At 39.2% G+C, this 18035-nt stretch overlaps 1 protein-coding gene across 10 annotated transcripts in view; it reads left to right on the forward strand.

The window, feature by feature from the left end:
* mef2d (myocyte enhancer factor 2d) overlaps positions 1–18035 on the forward strand; it is a 161983-nt gene that overhangs the window by 123105 nt on the left and 20843 nt on the right. For 4 of the 10 annotated variants that reach the window (XM_055228222.1, XM_055228221.1, XM_055228226.1 and 1 more), the window contains 4 exons: positions 601–657; positions 8817–8995; positions 12932–12961; positions 17574–17688. In XM_055228222.1, coding sequence (XP_055084197.1) covers positions 601–657; positions 8817–8995; positions 12932–12961; positions 17574–17688 — 381 coding nt within the window. The remainder of the gene's footprint in view (positions 1–600; positions 658–8816; positions 8996–12931; positions 12962–17573; positions 17689–18035) is intronic. The other 6 variants (XM_033981253.2, XM_055228224.1, XM_055228229.1 and 3 more) reach the window with 2 other exon arrangements.

An 18035-nucleotide genomic window follows, 5' to 3' on the forward strand; every position in this document is an offset into this window, starting at 1 on the left:
ACCATCTGTATTTAGACCGGCGGACCCGGCCATGTTGCATTCTCGCTTATCACCACTAGATGCTATCTACGTTGCTGCAGTATGAGAGTATGCCTTGATTTGACATATTTTTGATATTTCTATGTTAATCCTGGTTTCTCGATTGGAAATGCATTATGTTTTACTTCACCTTTGCCTCTAGTTGCCTCCATTCCTGAATCTTGATTGTATTTTTTTACAAACATTGTATACAATTTGTGACATTTTGAAGTAACTAAAGGTGCACTGCAGAGAAAATCTTCACCGCATTTAGTTTTTCCTATGTGGTTTACACTTGATTATGTAGCTATTGACATTGGCCTTCCACATTCAAACAAGTTCAAATATATGCAGTGTAACTGTAGCACACATTATGCACAATTTAAAAGTCGCCACGGTGACGGGTTGAAATGAAGGTAGCTCTTTAGAAAATGAAGTGAGTATCAATGGCATGCGAATCTCTCTAATCATCTACTTGATTTAATTTCTCAAGTGCTGCTAATGCTAATGCTAACTGTAGTACTTGTCGAGGCTCATTATTTTAATATGAGAATTTTTTGATGGTACTTCTCCATGTTGCAGGTGCTCTGTTGGGGGGTGACCTGGGGAACTCGAACGGAGCATGCCCGAGTCCAGTCTGTAAGTAAACAGTGTTTTGTTATATGGTTTATACTTTTATGCACTCCAAATGTCAGCCAGGAATAATTTAAGAGCAGGTATAGTGTTGGTTGGGATTGAGATGGAGAGGTTGAGGTGGCTGATGGTTCTGTTTCTGCGGTGGAGATGAATGAGGGAGTAGACAAAGAATGTATTTTTATATGTGGTCAATGGCTGGTAATGACAGGCAGTTGACAAGAAGAAAAAAATCTGGTTTGATTGGCAGTTATGCTGAGTTCCAGTCATCCTCGGAGGTCGGATTTACCGAGTTCCGACTGTACATGACAACTAGAGTCCGACAGTCCGACAGTCCTGAGCACTGCGTTTGGTGAAAATTAAATTGAATGTGCGTCCTTCAGTTTCATTTTACATCGAGTAAATATGAAGTGACTACACATGCTTCTTGTTAGCACTTGTGTAGGGAACATTAGCAAGTGGGGCAACATATTTGCATTTTAGTTCAATTTAAGAGCTTTATGCTAAGTTATGTGCGGTATACTGGAAAACTACAGAATCATGTCAGTCTACTTGACAGTGGCGTTCACTTGACGGCGTTGGCATTACCTTATTTAATTTTTTTTGTGATCATATGCTCCTAGCTCCATAATGTCACACAACATACCATAGTATTGACCATTTTTAGCCCTATGAAGCCTGACATAATATAACAGATGACGCTAAGTGATATTTTGTTTGTGTGTCGGGGGAGGAGGCAGTCACATGTACCCCACTGCTCCCACACATGTGACAGAAGGAAATGGGGGGAGAAGGGGAGGAGGGGGACGACAGAGAGAAGAGGGAGGAAGAGGGGGAGGAGGGAGAGAGGAGGGGGGAAAGAAGAGAGTGGGATGAGGAGGGAAAGAGGAGAGAGAGAGAGAGAGAGAAAAAGAGGGGGGGAAGGAAGAAGAAGGGGAAGGCCAAAACACCTGTTAGTGAAGAGCACATTTTTTAAGCACTTTAGCTGTACATATGCAGGTCTAGTAAAACTGTTGTTCAACTTCTCAGACTTCAAATACTTTTGTCCAGAATTCACTCTTCTATTACAATCATCTGAATACTAGCATAAAGCAAGTTCACTTTCAGTCTTTTCTTCTGACCCGAGACCTGCTGTTTGTCTCTATCGCGCTGCCCCTCCCACTGTCTGTGCTGTCCCTCTCAGCTGTTCCCCCTCATCTGCCACCCTCCCCTTTCTCCCTCTCACCCCCTCCCACACAGGGCCTGTCACATGGCCCGCTCCTCAGAGGTGACTTTGACACTGTCCACAGCTCCGTGCTTAAACCTCATAAAACCAAAAGGAGGAGTGAGGTTTTTCATGTGATAAAGACGCAGACTGAATAATATCACTGGAGATATGCTGAGCCTCTTATAATGACACTGGGTGTAATTAAATATGTTTTTCTTGTATTAAAGTGTCGGCTCAGTGTTAAGTGGGAAAGCCATTAGAAAATAATTATCTATTTGTCTTGTGAATCAGAATCAGTTTTATTGCCATTGTCAGTGAACAAAATTCACCAACAGGAACTTGTTTCAACGTTATGGTGCAACATAAAACTAAACATAAAAATATAAAAAATAAGGGGAGGCATTAAAATAAGGTAAAAATAGACTTTAATTTACAAATACAAAATGTACAGTATGGACAGAACAACAGTGCAAGTAGATTAAATACAGCTGCTTAAAGTGACAGGTGTCATAGGGTGTTCATGAGCCCAACAGCAGAGGGAAAAGGTTCTGGTCTGAATGGCCCGTGGCCTCCTGCCCGAGGGGAGTGGCTCAAATAGTCCGTGTCCAGGGTGAGAAAGGTCAGCTGTGATCTGACCTGGTCGCCCGAGTCCTGGACATGTTCAGGTCCCGGAGAGAGGGGAGGCTTCTGACTATCTTTTTCACTCTTTCACTGCCAGAGGAATTTGTGCTGGTGTAAAATGTAAATGTGTGTGCTGAAGGAAAGCTCCAAGTCTCTTTTTTTATTTAAACAAAAAATGTTCTAGTTGAATTTGTTCTTTTTATCAACAATTGAACAACCACTGTTTTCATAAAAAAATAACCGTTTTGAGACAAGAAGCTGGACATTTTGCCCTGGGAAGGGAATGGTTGGGATTTATAGGACAAAAAGTGAATACAGTACACTTAATTACACCAGAATCATATCTCTCTAAATGTTTTATACAGAGGAATATCATTCTGGTCACTTCTCCTTCCACTGTGCACTGAGTCAGATTCAGACAGTATTGTTCAATCAGATTTGTTTATTTCAATGACTCATGTGAAATGAACAAGCTCATTGGTGCCCCATCATTTTGAACAAAATGACATTTCTCTCACCTCAGATTAACAGAGTTAATGCTTTAGTCATTGATTAGGCAGAAATCTCTCTCCTCTCCCCCTCTCTTTCTCTCTCCTCCCTCTCTCTCCTCTCTCTCTTCTCAGTACTGGCAATGGTCCACAGTCTGATTTACAGCCCTTATATCTCTCCAGCTTTCAGCGAGCTAGGCTCTTCATCTTCTCCTGGGTTTGCTTTACCTCCACTCCGAGAACTGTTCACAGAGAAAACAAATACTTTACATACCCTTCACTCCCCTCTCCTCCTCTTCCCTCTTTTCCTTTTTTCCCTCCTCTCCATTCTCCACCCTTCTCTCTTTCCTTCCCCCACTCCCCCTCATTACCCCACCCCTCCCCTCTCCTTTCTGGTCCCCGCGCTCAGCTGTTGTCCTGGGACTCAGGGATATGGAATGTCACCATTGACGTCACGCAGCATTCCTCAGATTCCCACGCCAGCCCTGTAATCAGAGACATCACACACACTCCATTCACTATACAGTAGACTGGTCAGAGCAGGCAGAATACATACAGATGGGCTAGGTTCACACTGGACAAAATCTCTATGCTTATTGTTAAGGTTAAAGGCGCTGTATCTGATTTTTACTGTCTTCAAAACATAAAAAACTAGTTCATTTTAAACAGTTTGCAGTGATCCAAAGTTATTCCTCACTTACCTTATGCATTATGTTCATCCTAAATATTCCTTGTGATGAATTTATAAGTTCTTTTCAGAGCCTTCAGAGACCAGAGCAAAGTTTACTGCGATGATAAAGCAACAATTGACATGCTAGCAGCGCACTTCTTGATTATCAGACCTTAAGAGCTGCTTATACAATAGATCTGTACTGAGGAAACATGAGCATGCTCAAATAGAGGCTACAATCAGCAATTATTATGGATTATTGTTATTATTGTTTCAGTAGAAGTATGAACACTTATTGTGGGCAGGTTTGCATCTCCACAAACCTGACTCCTGCTTGGAAATGTTGTTGATTTGTTTACAGTCTTCCACACTGTACGGCATAAAACATGTCTATCTCAATGGAGTATAGATTTAACTTTTTATTTCCGTGGAATCATGTAGGGACCATCCAATGCCATCCAATCATTCCAATGTATTTCGAAAATTTTTCTTGAAATTATCTTGTTTCACTTTCAGTTTTTTTTCGTTTTGCTCTTTTTTCAAATTTTAATTATTACTTTTTTTCTCTTTTTTTGCAAACTTTGAGTCTGTTTTCTTGACCTACAAATCCAGGTTATATTTTTGGCCACAAGATATTACTGACCACTTCTAAAATACACGGGCTGCTCCTTTGGGACTGCTCACGTTCTATTCCTATCTGCGACATAAAATAGCCTCTCTATGTTTAACTTGTGTTGGATTTGAGTACGAGGGGACCACCAGTGAGGTATTTCAGGATATACCACTGAAGTAATGCCCCTACTGGACTGGTCTGGAGCTATACTTAGGGCATTACAATGGACCCTACAGTGTTTGCAAACAGACGGAGTCATTTTAGAGGCTGGTAACGTTCTTATTGGCTGCAATGCATTTTGAATTGGAGAGTTAGCGTTAGCAAAATTGCAAGTTATGAAAAATAAAGGGCTATTCTGGTAACTGATACCCACCCAACCACATAGAACTTCCTTACTTTTTTTATGTAGAGGGATATCAGCCTGGTCACCACTCCCTTTGTCGCGCTTTCAGCCAGGCCCAAACACGGCTGTCCAATAAAAAAAAAATTATTTCAGTGACGCACCTGAAATGAAGGAGCTCATTGGTCACCTATGATTTAGCACAAAGTCAAACTTCTCTCATCTCTGGTCAACAGTTAGTGATTTGCTTATGGATTCCACAGAATACCACAGGTTTTCTGGAGTAGTAGCAGCAGTAGTAGTAGTAGTAGTAGTAGTAGTAGTATTAGTAGCTGTCTGTGTAATCCCTCTGTCATCCAGGTCTGATCCAATTTCATCTTTTGCTGTAGTATTAGTAGCAGCAGTAGGCAAGGCCCGTTTGAAATGACATATATTAACAATAATTGCAATTCTCAGCAGTGCCTATTCTGAACAGCAGAGCGTACAGCACATGCATACAGGGCCAGATTCTTGTCACTCACCATCGCACACATGTTGGTTCCGCACTGCCAGCTCCGAAGCGCCAAGGATTTCCCCGAAGCACCTGATGTAACTGGCCCCCCGGGCGTCAACGGTGCACAGGTGGACACATTTATCGCACCAAACATGGCAGCTCTCCATCGGGAAGGAGCTTTTGTTTCAGGATCAAAAGAAGTTCAATGACAAGCCACGGCCAGCGTACTAGTCAAGTATATAACCACGTAACATTGTATTTTTTGTTAATTCATTCTCGTAAAAAAATAAATAAAAATACTTGTATGGGTGGGTGCTTGTTTCCAAACTTTTAAAATCTTTTCTTGGCTTAGTTTTGTGTGTGTGTTTGTTTTCTTCTGTGTTTATTTTATTTATTTTTTTCAAATTTTGACTAAGAAACGTTTATTTAGATACCAATTAATATAATAATTTCTGACCAAAAACATAATTAGCTGTTGACCTATAGGCCTAAATTACCTCAATTACTTTTAACAGTTATGTCACTTCATGACCTAAAAAAAACTGCGACCTTTAAACTTTTTAATGCAATTTTTCTTAGAGCTCTACCAGTTGTTATTTTAATTTTTTTCCTGGCATGCTGTTGTGGTCTGGAGGCTGTGTCATGCAGGGCGACTATCTGCTCCCACACCCCACACTCTCAGACACTATTCCTGGTGGAGTACTGCCGTTGCGTCTGGGAAAGTCCCTACTCCCCCACAGGACAAGACTTCAAGCTAAATGCTAACACTGCTCTCGTACGGATAGGCTGCTGTCTGCTGGTGTCCTGTTGTCATGACACCCAAGGGATGGATGTGAACTTTTCTTGCTGACTGGCGACTAGTTGCTGTTCCTTAAAAAGTATTTAGTCATTTAAGGAGTTTAGCTTTCCATAACTTAGCTTGGCCACAGCTTGAGGACTATTCAAAATTGTATTATGAATTGTTGAATGCTATGGCAACAGTGTGCATTTCTCATCACTCTGAAACCCTTACATAACAGATGATATATATTGTTAATTCAGCAGTTTGAATAAGTTAATTCTAAGGCTCTATTTTTGATATTTTAATTTTATTTTATTCCTTTTGATTTCAAAGGTATTTCAAATTTCACATATCTGTCCCCTCAGATAGGAGGTAAACTTGAGATATTGTTTTTAATTTTTAAAAGTAAATCATTTATAAGTTTATCGTTTATGTTCCCATTTGGTGTTTTGGTTTTCAAGCTGATTATCCAACCAAAAAACAGAATGAGCTCCACACTTGGCGTTGCCAGATCCTTTTTAAACCTGTAATGGCACATCCTGCATGCCCCACCTCTAAAGAGCATGTATTTTTTCCATGCATTTGAGCTAAAGCAAGAAGTGCGCAGTTAGCATGTTAGTTTTTGTTAGCTTTACTCTGACGATAAAACTTTGTGTCTCTAAGAGTTGTGAAAACCACTTAGAAACTCATCATGCTGAATAATTACAATTCATAAGGCAAGTGAGGAATAACATTGGACCACTACAAACCATTTGAAATTAACTATTCTGTTTTTCACGTTTTAAGACACTAAAAATCAGGTGCAACGCCTATAATTGATGGATATTTTTATAAGCAAAACAGCAGACTGTAAGTGTATGTAAAATATAGAAATATAAACATATAAAGGCTTGGTTTGTGGTATAATCAATTCAAATTACTTCATTATAATTGTTAATACTAAAAGCCCACGCTGTCCTTGGTCTGGCAGTGTTAGCTTTAGAGCAGGGTTAACAGAGCAGACAGGCACATTTCCGCTCCCGTCTCCTGTTATGTAATGTGTGTTGTGGTTTGGCCCTCTTACGTAGTACACTGTAATACCTGGAATGCCTTCAAATGCAGCTTTGAAAAGATAAGTTTTCAAAATGTGGCCTTGTGGGCTGCTGTCAGAATGAGACTGACAAAACTGCCAGTGAAAGTGCTTCTATTGTTGATGTATTTGTCTGAGATATGATGACTCATTTAACTTGTATGCTTACTGTTTTCTGGTATAGGCTGCGTTTAGACCACTCACTAAAACACAAATCTAAGATTTTACTAAAAAGACTTTTAGGTTTTTCTCATTTTTTAACTGTGCTCAAGTTTATTATTATTATTATTTTACTTCCTAGTTGGACATAGACAACAGATATGACATATGTAAATTTGTAATTGTTACCTAGCAACCATAATATTAACAAGGACCATGTTATAGGAAGAGGTATTCTGTTTTAAAACTTCCTGTATTTTTGTACTTTTCTTCTCAACTTTTTTATCCATAAACGGCCACTTTACTGATATACAATTATGATAAATATTTACCACAGGTACTGACCCACCAAACCAAGTCATAATTACAAAAACATGTAAACCTCATACGCATTTTAACATCAGTAAAAGGCCATGATGGTGTGGAGTTTTGTGTAGGCGGTACAAACTTGTATTCTGAGAGTATCTTTGTGTCTTAAGTACAGAGGCTGTGGAACAAAGGGAGCGGGTGCAGGCAGGGTGCAGACGAGATGGAGAGGGTGACAAGGTTTTGATCTAGATATGAAAACTCTGTTTGAGATGCTAACGCTACGAGCTACATGGTGGTGTGACACCTCAGCTAGCATTGGGATAATGAGAGGAGCAGAGGAACTGACGCAGGCATACAAGAAACAAATCTGAGCAGGAGCATGGGTAGTGTAGGAAGCATGGAAGTTATGAAGAAATGTTTTGAATGAGGAACTTGCAAATTGTAGTGGTGTAGCAGAAGTGTTGGGAAGAATACTTTGATGTAAATAGTTACATAATACTGAGTACCTGTATCGGTGTTGTTCAGACTGTTGAACGTGATGATGCCATACTCCCAGATGGGGGGCAAGAGCTAGTATTTCCTATTGATTACATTGTACTATCTGTTGAAAATATTGAAACTGATCATTTCTATTAGTGACTGGACCTAGAACTTGCAATATTAAAACCTGGCCTAGTCTGAATACTGTATTCTCAAGACTTAGGATACTTTTACATTGAGTTATAGTGTAAAAACATGTTTTCTTTTTTCTCACTAATGCTGTAGTGCTAATTAGCCATTTCAGCATAGTTTATTGCCGACTATTATAGTGTTTTTTTTTCTGTAGCCAAAGCTGTTCTGGTTCATTCGCACACTACATTGACCCATTGTGCTCTGCCCAAGGACACAATGGCACTATATACTAGTCATACCTGGGATTGACCTTCCCACCATTCAGTCTTAGGTTTGTTTTTAAAGTTGTGTGCCACGGAGCATGTACCCTTGATGGGTATTGCGAGATAGGGCCAAAGTTTAGGCCAAGCTTTGTCCAAAATGCAAGGACAACAACAAGGAAGGCATTTTTGTGACATATTAAACATTCATTTAACATTAAAAATAAAATGTGTTGGTTTTTTTTTTGTCTTATCATTACTGTTGTGCAATTTAGAGAAATGGGTTGTTTTGCTGTTGTTTACAGTATGGTTGCTTAGTAACAGTTATAAAATTACCTATTTATTTGATGTCTGCATCTCACCAGGATGTAAAAGTATAATCTTCCCCACAATTTAAAAAGTAGGAAAGATTTTTGTTAAACTCTTGAATATGATGATGTTATTAACTATGTTTCAATTAAATACACTTTAAATTAAGAGTTGTGAGAGACCAACCAATGTGTGCCTATCTAACATTTACATTTTCTTCTCTTTTCCCCCCAGCAAATGGCTACATTAGTGCACGGGCCTCCCCCGGGCTGCTCTCTGTCTCCAATGGCAACAGCATGGGCAAGGTGGTCCCGGCCAAGTCCCCCCCTCCCCCCAGCCCTCAGATGGTCAACAGCCGCAAGCCGGACCTGAGAGTCATCACCTCCCAGGGGGGCAAGAGTCTCATCCAACTGGTAAGACATTCAAATACACTATATACTACACACGTGAATGCAGTTACTTATATTACCAACTATATTCACATGAGGGCAGCTAAAACTGACCACTGGTATTATGTCAGTATGGAAGTAGAAGTGAAATGTAACGTAAAGAAAATAATAACAAATTATTAATATTTGTTCATATATTTGAGCAAAACTTGTCTTGCCCACAGATAAATTGTGTAAGCAGCTCTCATTATATAAGCAGGTCAAAATATGTCAGCCGTGTGCAGCCTGCATCTGATTATTCATGATTTACCAATTCATACCGAGCATCCTAATTATTAACCACAATGAGTTTTCCGCACGTTTCACAACTTTCAAAGGCCAGTAAACCACACAAAAAACAGTTAGTTTGTTTAGGGATTTTCTTAAGTTTCAAGTAGCAATTTAGACTATATGCCATATACGTTCTAAGATTGATGCTGTTGGATAGAAAAATAAAAAATATATTAGTATTTCATATTTATAAAAGTAAATACACAAATATCTTAGAAAAAGATACAAAAACACAGACCTTTATATTTTCTCATTTTGCCACCACGCTTTTGTCACTTGCAAATCTACTCATAAAGTAATAAAAAACTTATATTACTAATAATATTTTTACTTCCAGAGAATTAGGTGGAACTAATTAAGTAGGCAAAGCAAGTTTATTTGTATAGCACAATTTGTACACAAGGTGATTCAAAGTGCTTTACAGAATAAGAAAGACATTAAAATCACAATACAACAAATCAAAACATAAATAATCACAAATAATCATCATAAAATTAACATTAAAGGAGAAAAGTTCAGAATAAAACCCTTTCAGTCATATGCACAGCTAAACAGAACTGTTTTAAACCTGGATTTAAACATTGTCAAAGTACAGGCCTGTCTCACATCTTCAGGAAGACTGTTCCAGGTTTTAGCTGCATAAAACTGAAACTCTGATTCTCCATGTTTAGTCCTGACTCTGGGCACCAGCAGGAGGCCGGTCCCTGAAGTCCTCAGAGTGTGAGATGGTTCAAATGGCCATACTTCCTGGTTCAAGTCAGGACCCGAGCAGCGTTCATTGTGGATGCACTGCAGCTGTCTTAACACTCATTTGGAGAGGCCAGTGAGCAGGCCGTTACAGTAGTCTAACCTACTGGAGACAAATGCATGGATAAGTCTAAGTCTGGTTTTGACAGAATCCAGTATAAAACTCCTAGAAGCCACTTTAAACGGTTTACTGTAGTCCAAAGTTATTCCTCTGACCTTATGCATTCCGAACATCCAAATTATTCACCACGATGAGTTTATAAGCGCTTTCTATAACTGTTAGAGACCAGAGCCAAACTTGCTGTCACAGTACTGCTAACAACTAGCATACTAACCACACACTTCTTGATTCTTTGACAATAAAATGCTTTAATTAGTATGCAGCAGACATATTTTGACCTCAAAAGCTGCTTACAGAGCTGTACTGACGCAAGACACATTTTTCTCAAATACATGGAAAAAATCAGGTACGTGACCTTTAAGTTACTCAAGTAAAAGTAAACAAGTCAATGTAACTGATTACTGCCAACGTCAGTCCATGTTTTGACGAAAAAACTCTCGGACATCTCATGCAACAACAAAACAAAAGCAGTATTTGATGTCATTATAACAATTAGCTTAACTCACAGACATCATTTGAAATAATAGTAGGTCATAAAAAGAAATCCATTAGCAGTTTCAATAAAAGCGCAGCTAAAATGATTTGGTCTATTGTTTAAAAATGCCCTGCTGGATAATACGATGTCACATGGGGTCAACTTTGTGGCTTGCTTTCCCAGTGGTATTTAAATGAGAAAATATAAAGCAGAATTGGTTTTATTATGATTGCAATAAAGAGTTATAATTTGTTTTCAAAAGTAGTTGTTCGCATAGTAAAATGTTATAGACTTCAAACTTTTAAACTGACTGAAAATGTTGACTTTTTAAAATGCCCAGGTTAAAATAGTATTTTACACATTGCAAATTTCTTGACCTCAGAATTCATCAGTAATTAATTTTAATAGATTCTTTTTCCAGATCAAAGTTTAGTTTGTTTTCATACCTGACAGTTTCGACGGCTCACTAGCAATTTTCCTCAGAGTGGTCAAGTGGGGAAAACTGTCCGGTCAGCTGATTTAAACAGGTTTTAACCATCCTACTGTTGGAGGCAGGACGACAGCGCCATCTGCAGTCTGACCTCTTCAAGACAGTATCCCAGGTGTGTGAGAGTAAAAAAGCCCCCCTTGTCCCGGTTTAAAGCAAACAGTGAAGACGAGCACAAAGCAGAACAGGAGCGACTCAAATCGGCCATTTCTGACCACTGTAAAAGAAAGAACCACATTATGGACTGGGGCAGATAAACATCATTCTGACCGAGACAGCAAACATCGTTACTGGATTAAGGAGGGAATCGAAATACAGAAACATGCTCACGGGATTTTAAACTGGGACAAGGGGGTCTTTTTACTGTCACACACCTGAGATACTGTCCTGAAGAAGTTGGACTGCAGATGGCGCTGTCGTCCTGCCTCTGCCAGTAGAAAGACAGCACCAAAACTTGTTTAAATCAGCTGACTGGACACTGCAACATTACATGACCACTCTGAGGAAGAGCGCTAGTGACCAGTCCAAACTGTCAGGTATGAAAACAAACTAAACCTTGATCTGGAAAAAGAATCTCCCAAAATAAATGAACAGAAGGCCAGATGAACCTCATTGGACCATCCATAAATAATGTAAATAATAAATAATACTTTTAGATTATCTAAAATTATAGCTACCATTAGAGTATTTTTTTTTTTTTTACAAATTTACAATGTCTTGCCTGAAAACAAGTGTTGCAAATTAGCGTTGAGCACTGTGTAATTCTGTTTGTCTTCATGGAGATGTACTGGAATGCACCACAGTATAGCATTAAGCAGGTGACACCACCAGGCCAAAATACAGGTCAGATCTGTGGAGAGTTATTCATTTTTGGGGAAGAAACACCTTAATTGTATACATAAATGCAAGATAGATCATTAAATACCATACTGTGGAACAACAACGCAATAACATCTCCATGGAGACAAACCAGAAAAGTTACATCGTGCAGCTTTGAAGTCTTGAGTTAAATTAGAAGTGTGTCCTCAAAAGGGAACTGAAACTCATGAATACTCTACTGTACTCTGCCCTTATAATATCTCTATGATCATAAACATTTATCTGTATATTTTAGCAATATTAATTTTAGCTGCCCCCCATCTGTTTTAAATATTATTGGCCTTTAGAAACTCTTCTGAAACTCAGCCGTGCTCAATTATACACTGTCTTTATAATACCTCTATAGAATGTCCACCCTAGCCCTAACCGCTCAAACACTACACAGCCCCAAATTGGACTGGTGCACAAGTATTTACGGACAAATAAAAAGCATACAAGTTTTTGACAAGTTGGAGCTTACGTAAGCGGTCTGGATTGTTTCGCTTTTTGTCTGAGATCTGGAAATTATCGATCTTTCAACAGCTCGAGCTAAGGTCAAGAGTGTGTTAAAACAGCGCTTCTATCTGCTTTTATTCAGTCGTGTTGTGTCTACTTAAAGACCTGCAGCTTAAATACATCTATCTCGAGCAATCTAATGACCATTGCTTGATGCTACATTTCAAGGTGCATTGTGGGAAATTTTGAGTGCACTATTTTTTCACTCACTGGACTTTCTGAAAACCACAAAAAATGGTGTAACCCCTAAATAGCGCCGTAAGAAGGGGATAGTGTGGACATTCAGCCAAAGATTATAAAAAAAAAAATAAAAAAAAAATGGCCGCCACATCGCTATTATCCACCAACCCAACATTTCTGCATAAAGTGAACCTTAGTTTCTACGGATTGATAACGGTGGTGTCTTCTCGCCCTGTCCCCCCACAGACAGACGAAGAGCTGGAGTTGGTGAGTGAGGTGAATAAACCTTTAGACTCCCTACCTGTGTTTCTGTAGCCCCGTAATGAGCAGTGTGCAGTGGGATCCTGTACCCAAGCATGAGGCTCCACTGTCAGCTCTCCACCAGCCCACGTGTCACCCCCTCACAGCGCAGCCCAAGCACAGAGCAGTGGAACATGGTTGTCTCAGGTCCCCAAAATACGCTGTGTTATAAGAGCACGCAAAGGGTTAGACAAGGGCAAGGATAACATTTCAGGAGGACAGGCTCTGGTGTTATTAGGTCGTTATTGGAAAGCAAAAATAAATTGAGGAAGAGTAGACGGGTAGTGCATATAGTATTTATAGTGGGTTGAACCAGAGAGCAGCCAGCCAAAGCTCGCCCAAGAGCATTTAGTTGTTGGTTGTTTCAATATCGCAGTTTATAAACACAACACAAATCCAAGTAATTAGGCAGTGTTACCTACATTTATATTTTAAAGTCCTATATTACACAAAATGGATTCTTGTGAGCTGTAAGCTATGTTATAATGTTGTTACCTCATCAAAAACATACCCGTAGTTGTGTTTTGTTTCATTCACACGTTTGAGTAACGCTGTATTATTACTCCGTCTACATCTCCAAAGCTCAAAATGCTCTGTTCCACCTTGTGATGTAATATAGTGGTAGTTTTCATGTTAATCTTTTGTTAGAGATTGGCAGTTCCAGGGCTGAAATCCATATCCAAATGATTCTAGTGAAAGTGTATGGGGTTTAAAAACATAATGGAGCACTTCCTGTATTACCACATGACATCACAAGGTGAAACAGGGTGTATTCTGTTTGAGAGAAGAACTCAGCCTAAAAATGTAGGATTTGCGTGTTAAATGTGTGCATGAAACAAAACAAAACTTCAGGCATTAGGAAACAACATTATAACAGATCAGAAAATAGCGTCATATATATTTGTGATTATTCCTTTAAAACACCATGAGGGAAAACCAAGGCAACCTGAGCAACCATCTGACCCATCTGCTGCTTGTGCGCACTGCTCAGCATGTGCATGCCAGGTCTCATATCAGTGATCAGGAGAGGCGCAGAGAGCCACAGCGATCCGTGCTCACTCCAGTCTGTGTGTTTGGGCTGAGACCTGAATATCAACTGTACCACCTCACAAGACCACTGCATGATACGCAACCTGTCATCCATATCACCTGTGTATGCAGGATGTTTTAACCCTACAGTACAATTGTCTGGGAGTGGAAACTGACCTCGTTCTTTCATTGTGGTCTGAATGCTTTTTAAAATGAAGAGACAAACTTCACTTCAAATGAATTGTATTATTTTCTGAGGAGCCCCCATTTTTCAGATAATTTCAGAAAAGATGTCTGTGTAATCCCTCAGTCGTCCAGGTATGATTCATAGTAAAAGAAAAACTCAAATCTTTATACTGGACAAAAAGTTGTAGGAGTTGTTTCTTTGCTCATTCAAGCTGCTTCTTCACTTCTGGTTAGGGGGGACACTGCCTTAAGTCCCACAACTTCACTTTTTGTCCAGTTGAAATATTTGAATTTTTCTTTCTATATAATTTCAGACATTTTAAAAGTAGAACTAAACACTAAATCCACCTTTTTCACTACTAAACTGTATATATGGTGTTTTAGTAGCATTATCTGTTCCTAGTCATTTTGCCAATTTTACTGTAAACTAAGTAATTGTGCAGCTTAATTTGCACTGCCTTCAGTGGCCACTTCAGTTTCAAGTACTATGTGCCAACACACAAGACCTGATTACAGCCAGGTGTTTCTGAGTACAAACACCTCAGTGCAGGGGCAGTTTGAAGTGTGGATATTGTTCCTTATACCCCCAGATAGGCCTGTCACAATAATTACTATATCGACTTCAGTATATGAACGTTGCACCAATATTTTTGGGAGGGTTAATATTTATCGTGTGTACATTTTCTTTGCACTACTGGAAAATTTTGTTTTACTTTTTGGCAGTATGATCATATTTAAGCCGTCAAAGGTTGAATTAATAACTTCTATGACTCATTACAGATGCAAACTAAGTACTTGTTCTGCTGTTTATTTATTGCAGCTCATGTTTTTTTTGTTTTTGTTTTTTTTCCAAATATTGTACATTTAGAATATTTTTTGTTGTTTAACTGTGCTCTTGGGTTATTGTGTCAGTGGCATAAATTTGTTTCCATATTATTTTATCGTCTATATTTACTTCAGCGATATATCGAACTTCAAAATTTGTTATCGTGACAGGCCTATCCCCAGACCCCAGCCCTCCTCCCCCCTCACTCTTGTCTGTAGCCATTGAGTCTACAGAAAAGAGTGAGGGGGCGGAAGAGTTTAGCAGCTCTATTTGAAATATGGTTGTAGTTTGTCTTTAGTCCCACTTAATGATCAATTTCATTTCAAATAAACTGTATCATTTTCAGACATGCTCCCATTTTTATGCACCTCTTGTGCACAAAGTCCACATTTTGTTTTCGCAAGATTTTCTGTGCCAGTCCCTGAAGTCTGCTGTCAAAAGATGTCTTTGTTTTTGAGAAAAGCCTATTGACTGGAACATATTTATTCCTCCAATCTCAGTTTCCATACACAACCTTTATTCATTTGTATATTTACAGAGAGTAACTACTAATCTTTTCCAAAATTCACCTTCCCGTACAAGCCTGTTTTTCACCACGTTTCCCCCTGACTTAGAGAGAAGACAAGTCCTCATTTAAATGGCCCATATTACACTTTTTTCTGATCTGTTATAATATCGTTTCCTCATCAAAAACATACATGGAGTTGTATTTTCTTTTTTGGATAATTTCAGCCCTGGAATTGCCTCTCTTTACTGAACTAAAGGTTAAAGGTAGATGTAAACATGAACTACCACTTCATGACATCACAAGGTGAAACGGAGCATTTTGAGCATTGGAGATGTAGACAGACAAAAATAAAGGATTATTCAAAAATGAAAAAAACACAACTCCAAGTATGTTTTTGATGAGGTATCAAGATTCTATGATGGCTAAAAATGGCTAAAAATTTTGCATAATATAGGACCTTTAAAGTCATTTTCTTGCACAAACATCATCCATATTCCACATTCACACCTCCGTTGCCAGCCTGCCAATGCATGCATTCTTGTCAGCATGATTTTTCCTCACACCTTCCACCGTGACGCCACATGCAAGCCAGTTACCTTGCCAACGCCACCTCGAGACGCGAGACAATTCTCATCCTGCACGCCTATGTTCAAGTGTCAGAGAAGTTCAACGCCTCTCGCAGAAGCTCAGGCAGGAACTCAAATGTTCCTCAAGGTGGAAACTAGAAGATGTGGTACAGTTTAGTATGGCATTGGTTTGAACGCACTTTGAGAGACTGCACCATGTTTCTATAGTTGCAATGTGAATCAGCTGTGTATAGTTAAGAATTTACATTTTCTGTTTAATCTTAAAGGTGCACTGTGTAACTTTTGCCACCTACTTGTTACTGCATTGCCAGTAATCACGGGTGTAGCACCAAATTTTGGGCACTGGGTACAAATCTTGTTGTTAAATGAAAATGCCCATTACAGAGTTTGTAAAGGGCCCCTCGCTGCACTGGCCCCTGGGTAAACAAACAGACGCCCCGCCAGGTATGTTTCATGGTATGGCTACAAGTGCATATGTCAGGCTTTCATGTTTTTCTTATGACTTAGTTCAGTGGGATAGTAACTGCAGTAAATATTTATCATAGGTTTACATCAGTCAAGTGTCAGTTTGGGGGAAAAAAAAGTTGAGAAGAAAAGTACAAAAATACAGGGAGTAGCAGAGATTTCTAAAATGGAATAGCTCTATGTCATTCCATCCAAAATGCAGGAACAGTTTTTATGCAAGAAGGACATTTTCTGACAATTTAAACATTTATTTAACACATAAATGGGTGGTCATGTATTTTCATTTGTCAAATAATTATTATTGTGTAAACTAGATGAGCTTTGGTTCTTGTTTACAGTGTGATTGTGAGGTAACATAACTGGAATTACCTCTACGTATGTCCTATCTGCTGCCCATATCAAAGCAGGAAGTAAAAGCAAAATCTTTATATGATCATGGTAGCTAAGTTTTAATGAAAATAGTCTATAGTCTAACCTCTCATATGTACTTTAAACTGACACAGCCTGCATTTTTTTCAGTTACATATGTTTCCTATTGCTATCAAAATACCTTGATAAACATGCGCTCCTGCCGTGGGTGTGGACGCCTCTCCACAGATCTGGCCTGTACTTTGGCTGGGTGGCACCACCTGCTTGTTTTGTAACCATAAGTTTAATACCATACTGTGGAATATTCTGGGTAAAGTAAGAAAATCTTCGAGGGGACACGCAGGCTGACTCGCCAACAGAAAAGTTATATAGTGTACCTTTAACAGAACAAACTTGCCTCCATTGAACAGTTTTCTTTTTGTCTTTCTCTGCTACGTTTCCACTTCCACACACACCGCACAAGAACTAAACCCGGAACTAAACCAGGACTAAAGCAGGACTAGAAGAGGACTAAACCAGCTCTGAATGCTGCCTGACTTTTGATTGTTGTAGAAGAATGGCTCCTCTCATATTGGGATAACCTTTTAATGTCCATGTTATGTGCTCTTGTTCTCCCAGAATGCCCAGCGGTTAGGGGGGTCCCAGGTGGCACAGTCGCTCACAACTCCGGTGGTCTCTGTGGCAACGCCCAGTCTCTTAGCTCCCTTCTCTGGGATACAGGCCTACAACACTGGTAAGTTCAGACAAGGCTGACTATGTCCTTCTGGTGTGGTTAACTGGCTAACCTAATTCAGTGGCTAGTTGAGTAGTGAAATATGATAGAAAATTACACCATGATTACAATTTTAAACAGCCAAATTGTTTGATGTAGGGCCTTAAAAGAGTTCTACCTGATTCTTACTCCTTCCAAACATGTAAAACACAACTAGTTCATTTTAAACAGCAGTGGTCCAAAGTTATTCCTCACTTACCTTATGCATCCTAATTATTCACCATGATGAGTTCTTAAGCACATTTCACAACTGCAGAAGCCAGATTGGGGTTTTCATGGAAATGTTAACAAGAACTAGTATGATAACA

Source organism: Periophthalmus magnuspinnatus, chromosome 16 (genome assembly GCF_009829125.3).
Source record: "Periophthalmus magnuspinnatus isolate fPerMag1 chromosome 16, fPerMag1.2.pri, whole genome shotgun sequence".
Lineage (NCBI taxonomy): Eukaryota > Metazoa > Chordata > Actinopteri > Gobiiformes > Gobiidae > Periophthalmus > Periophthalmus magnuspinnatus.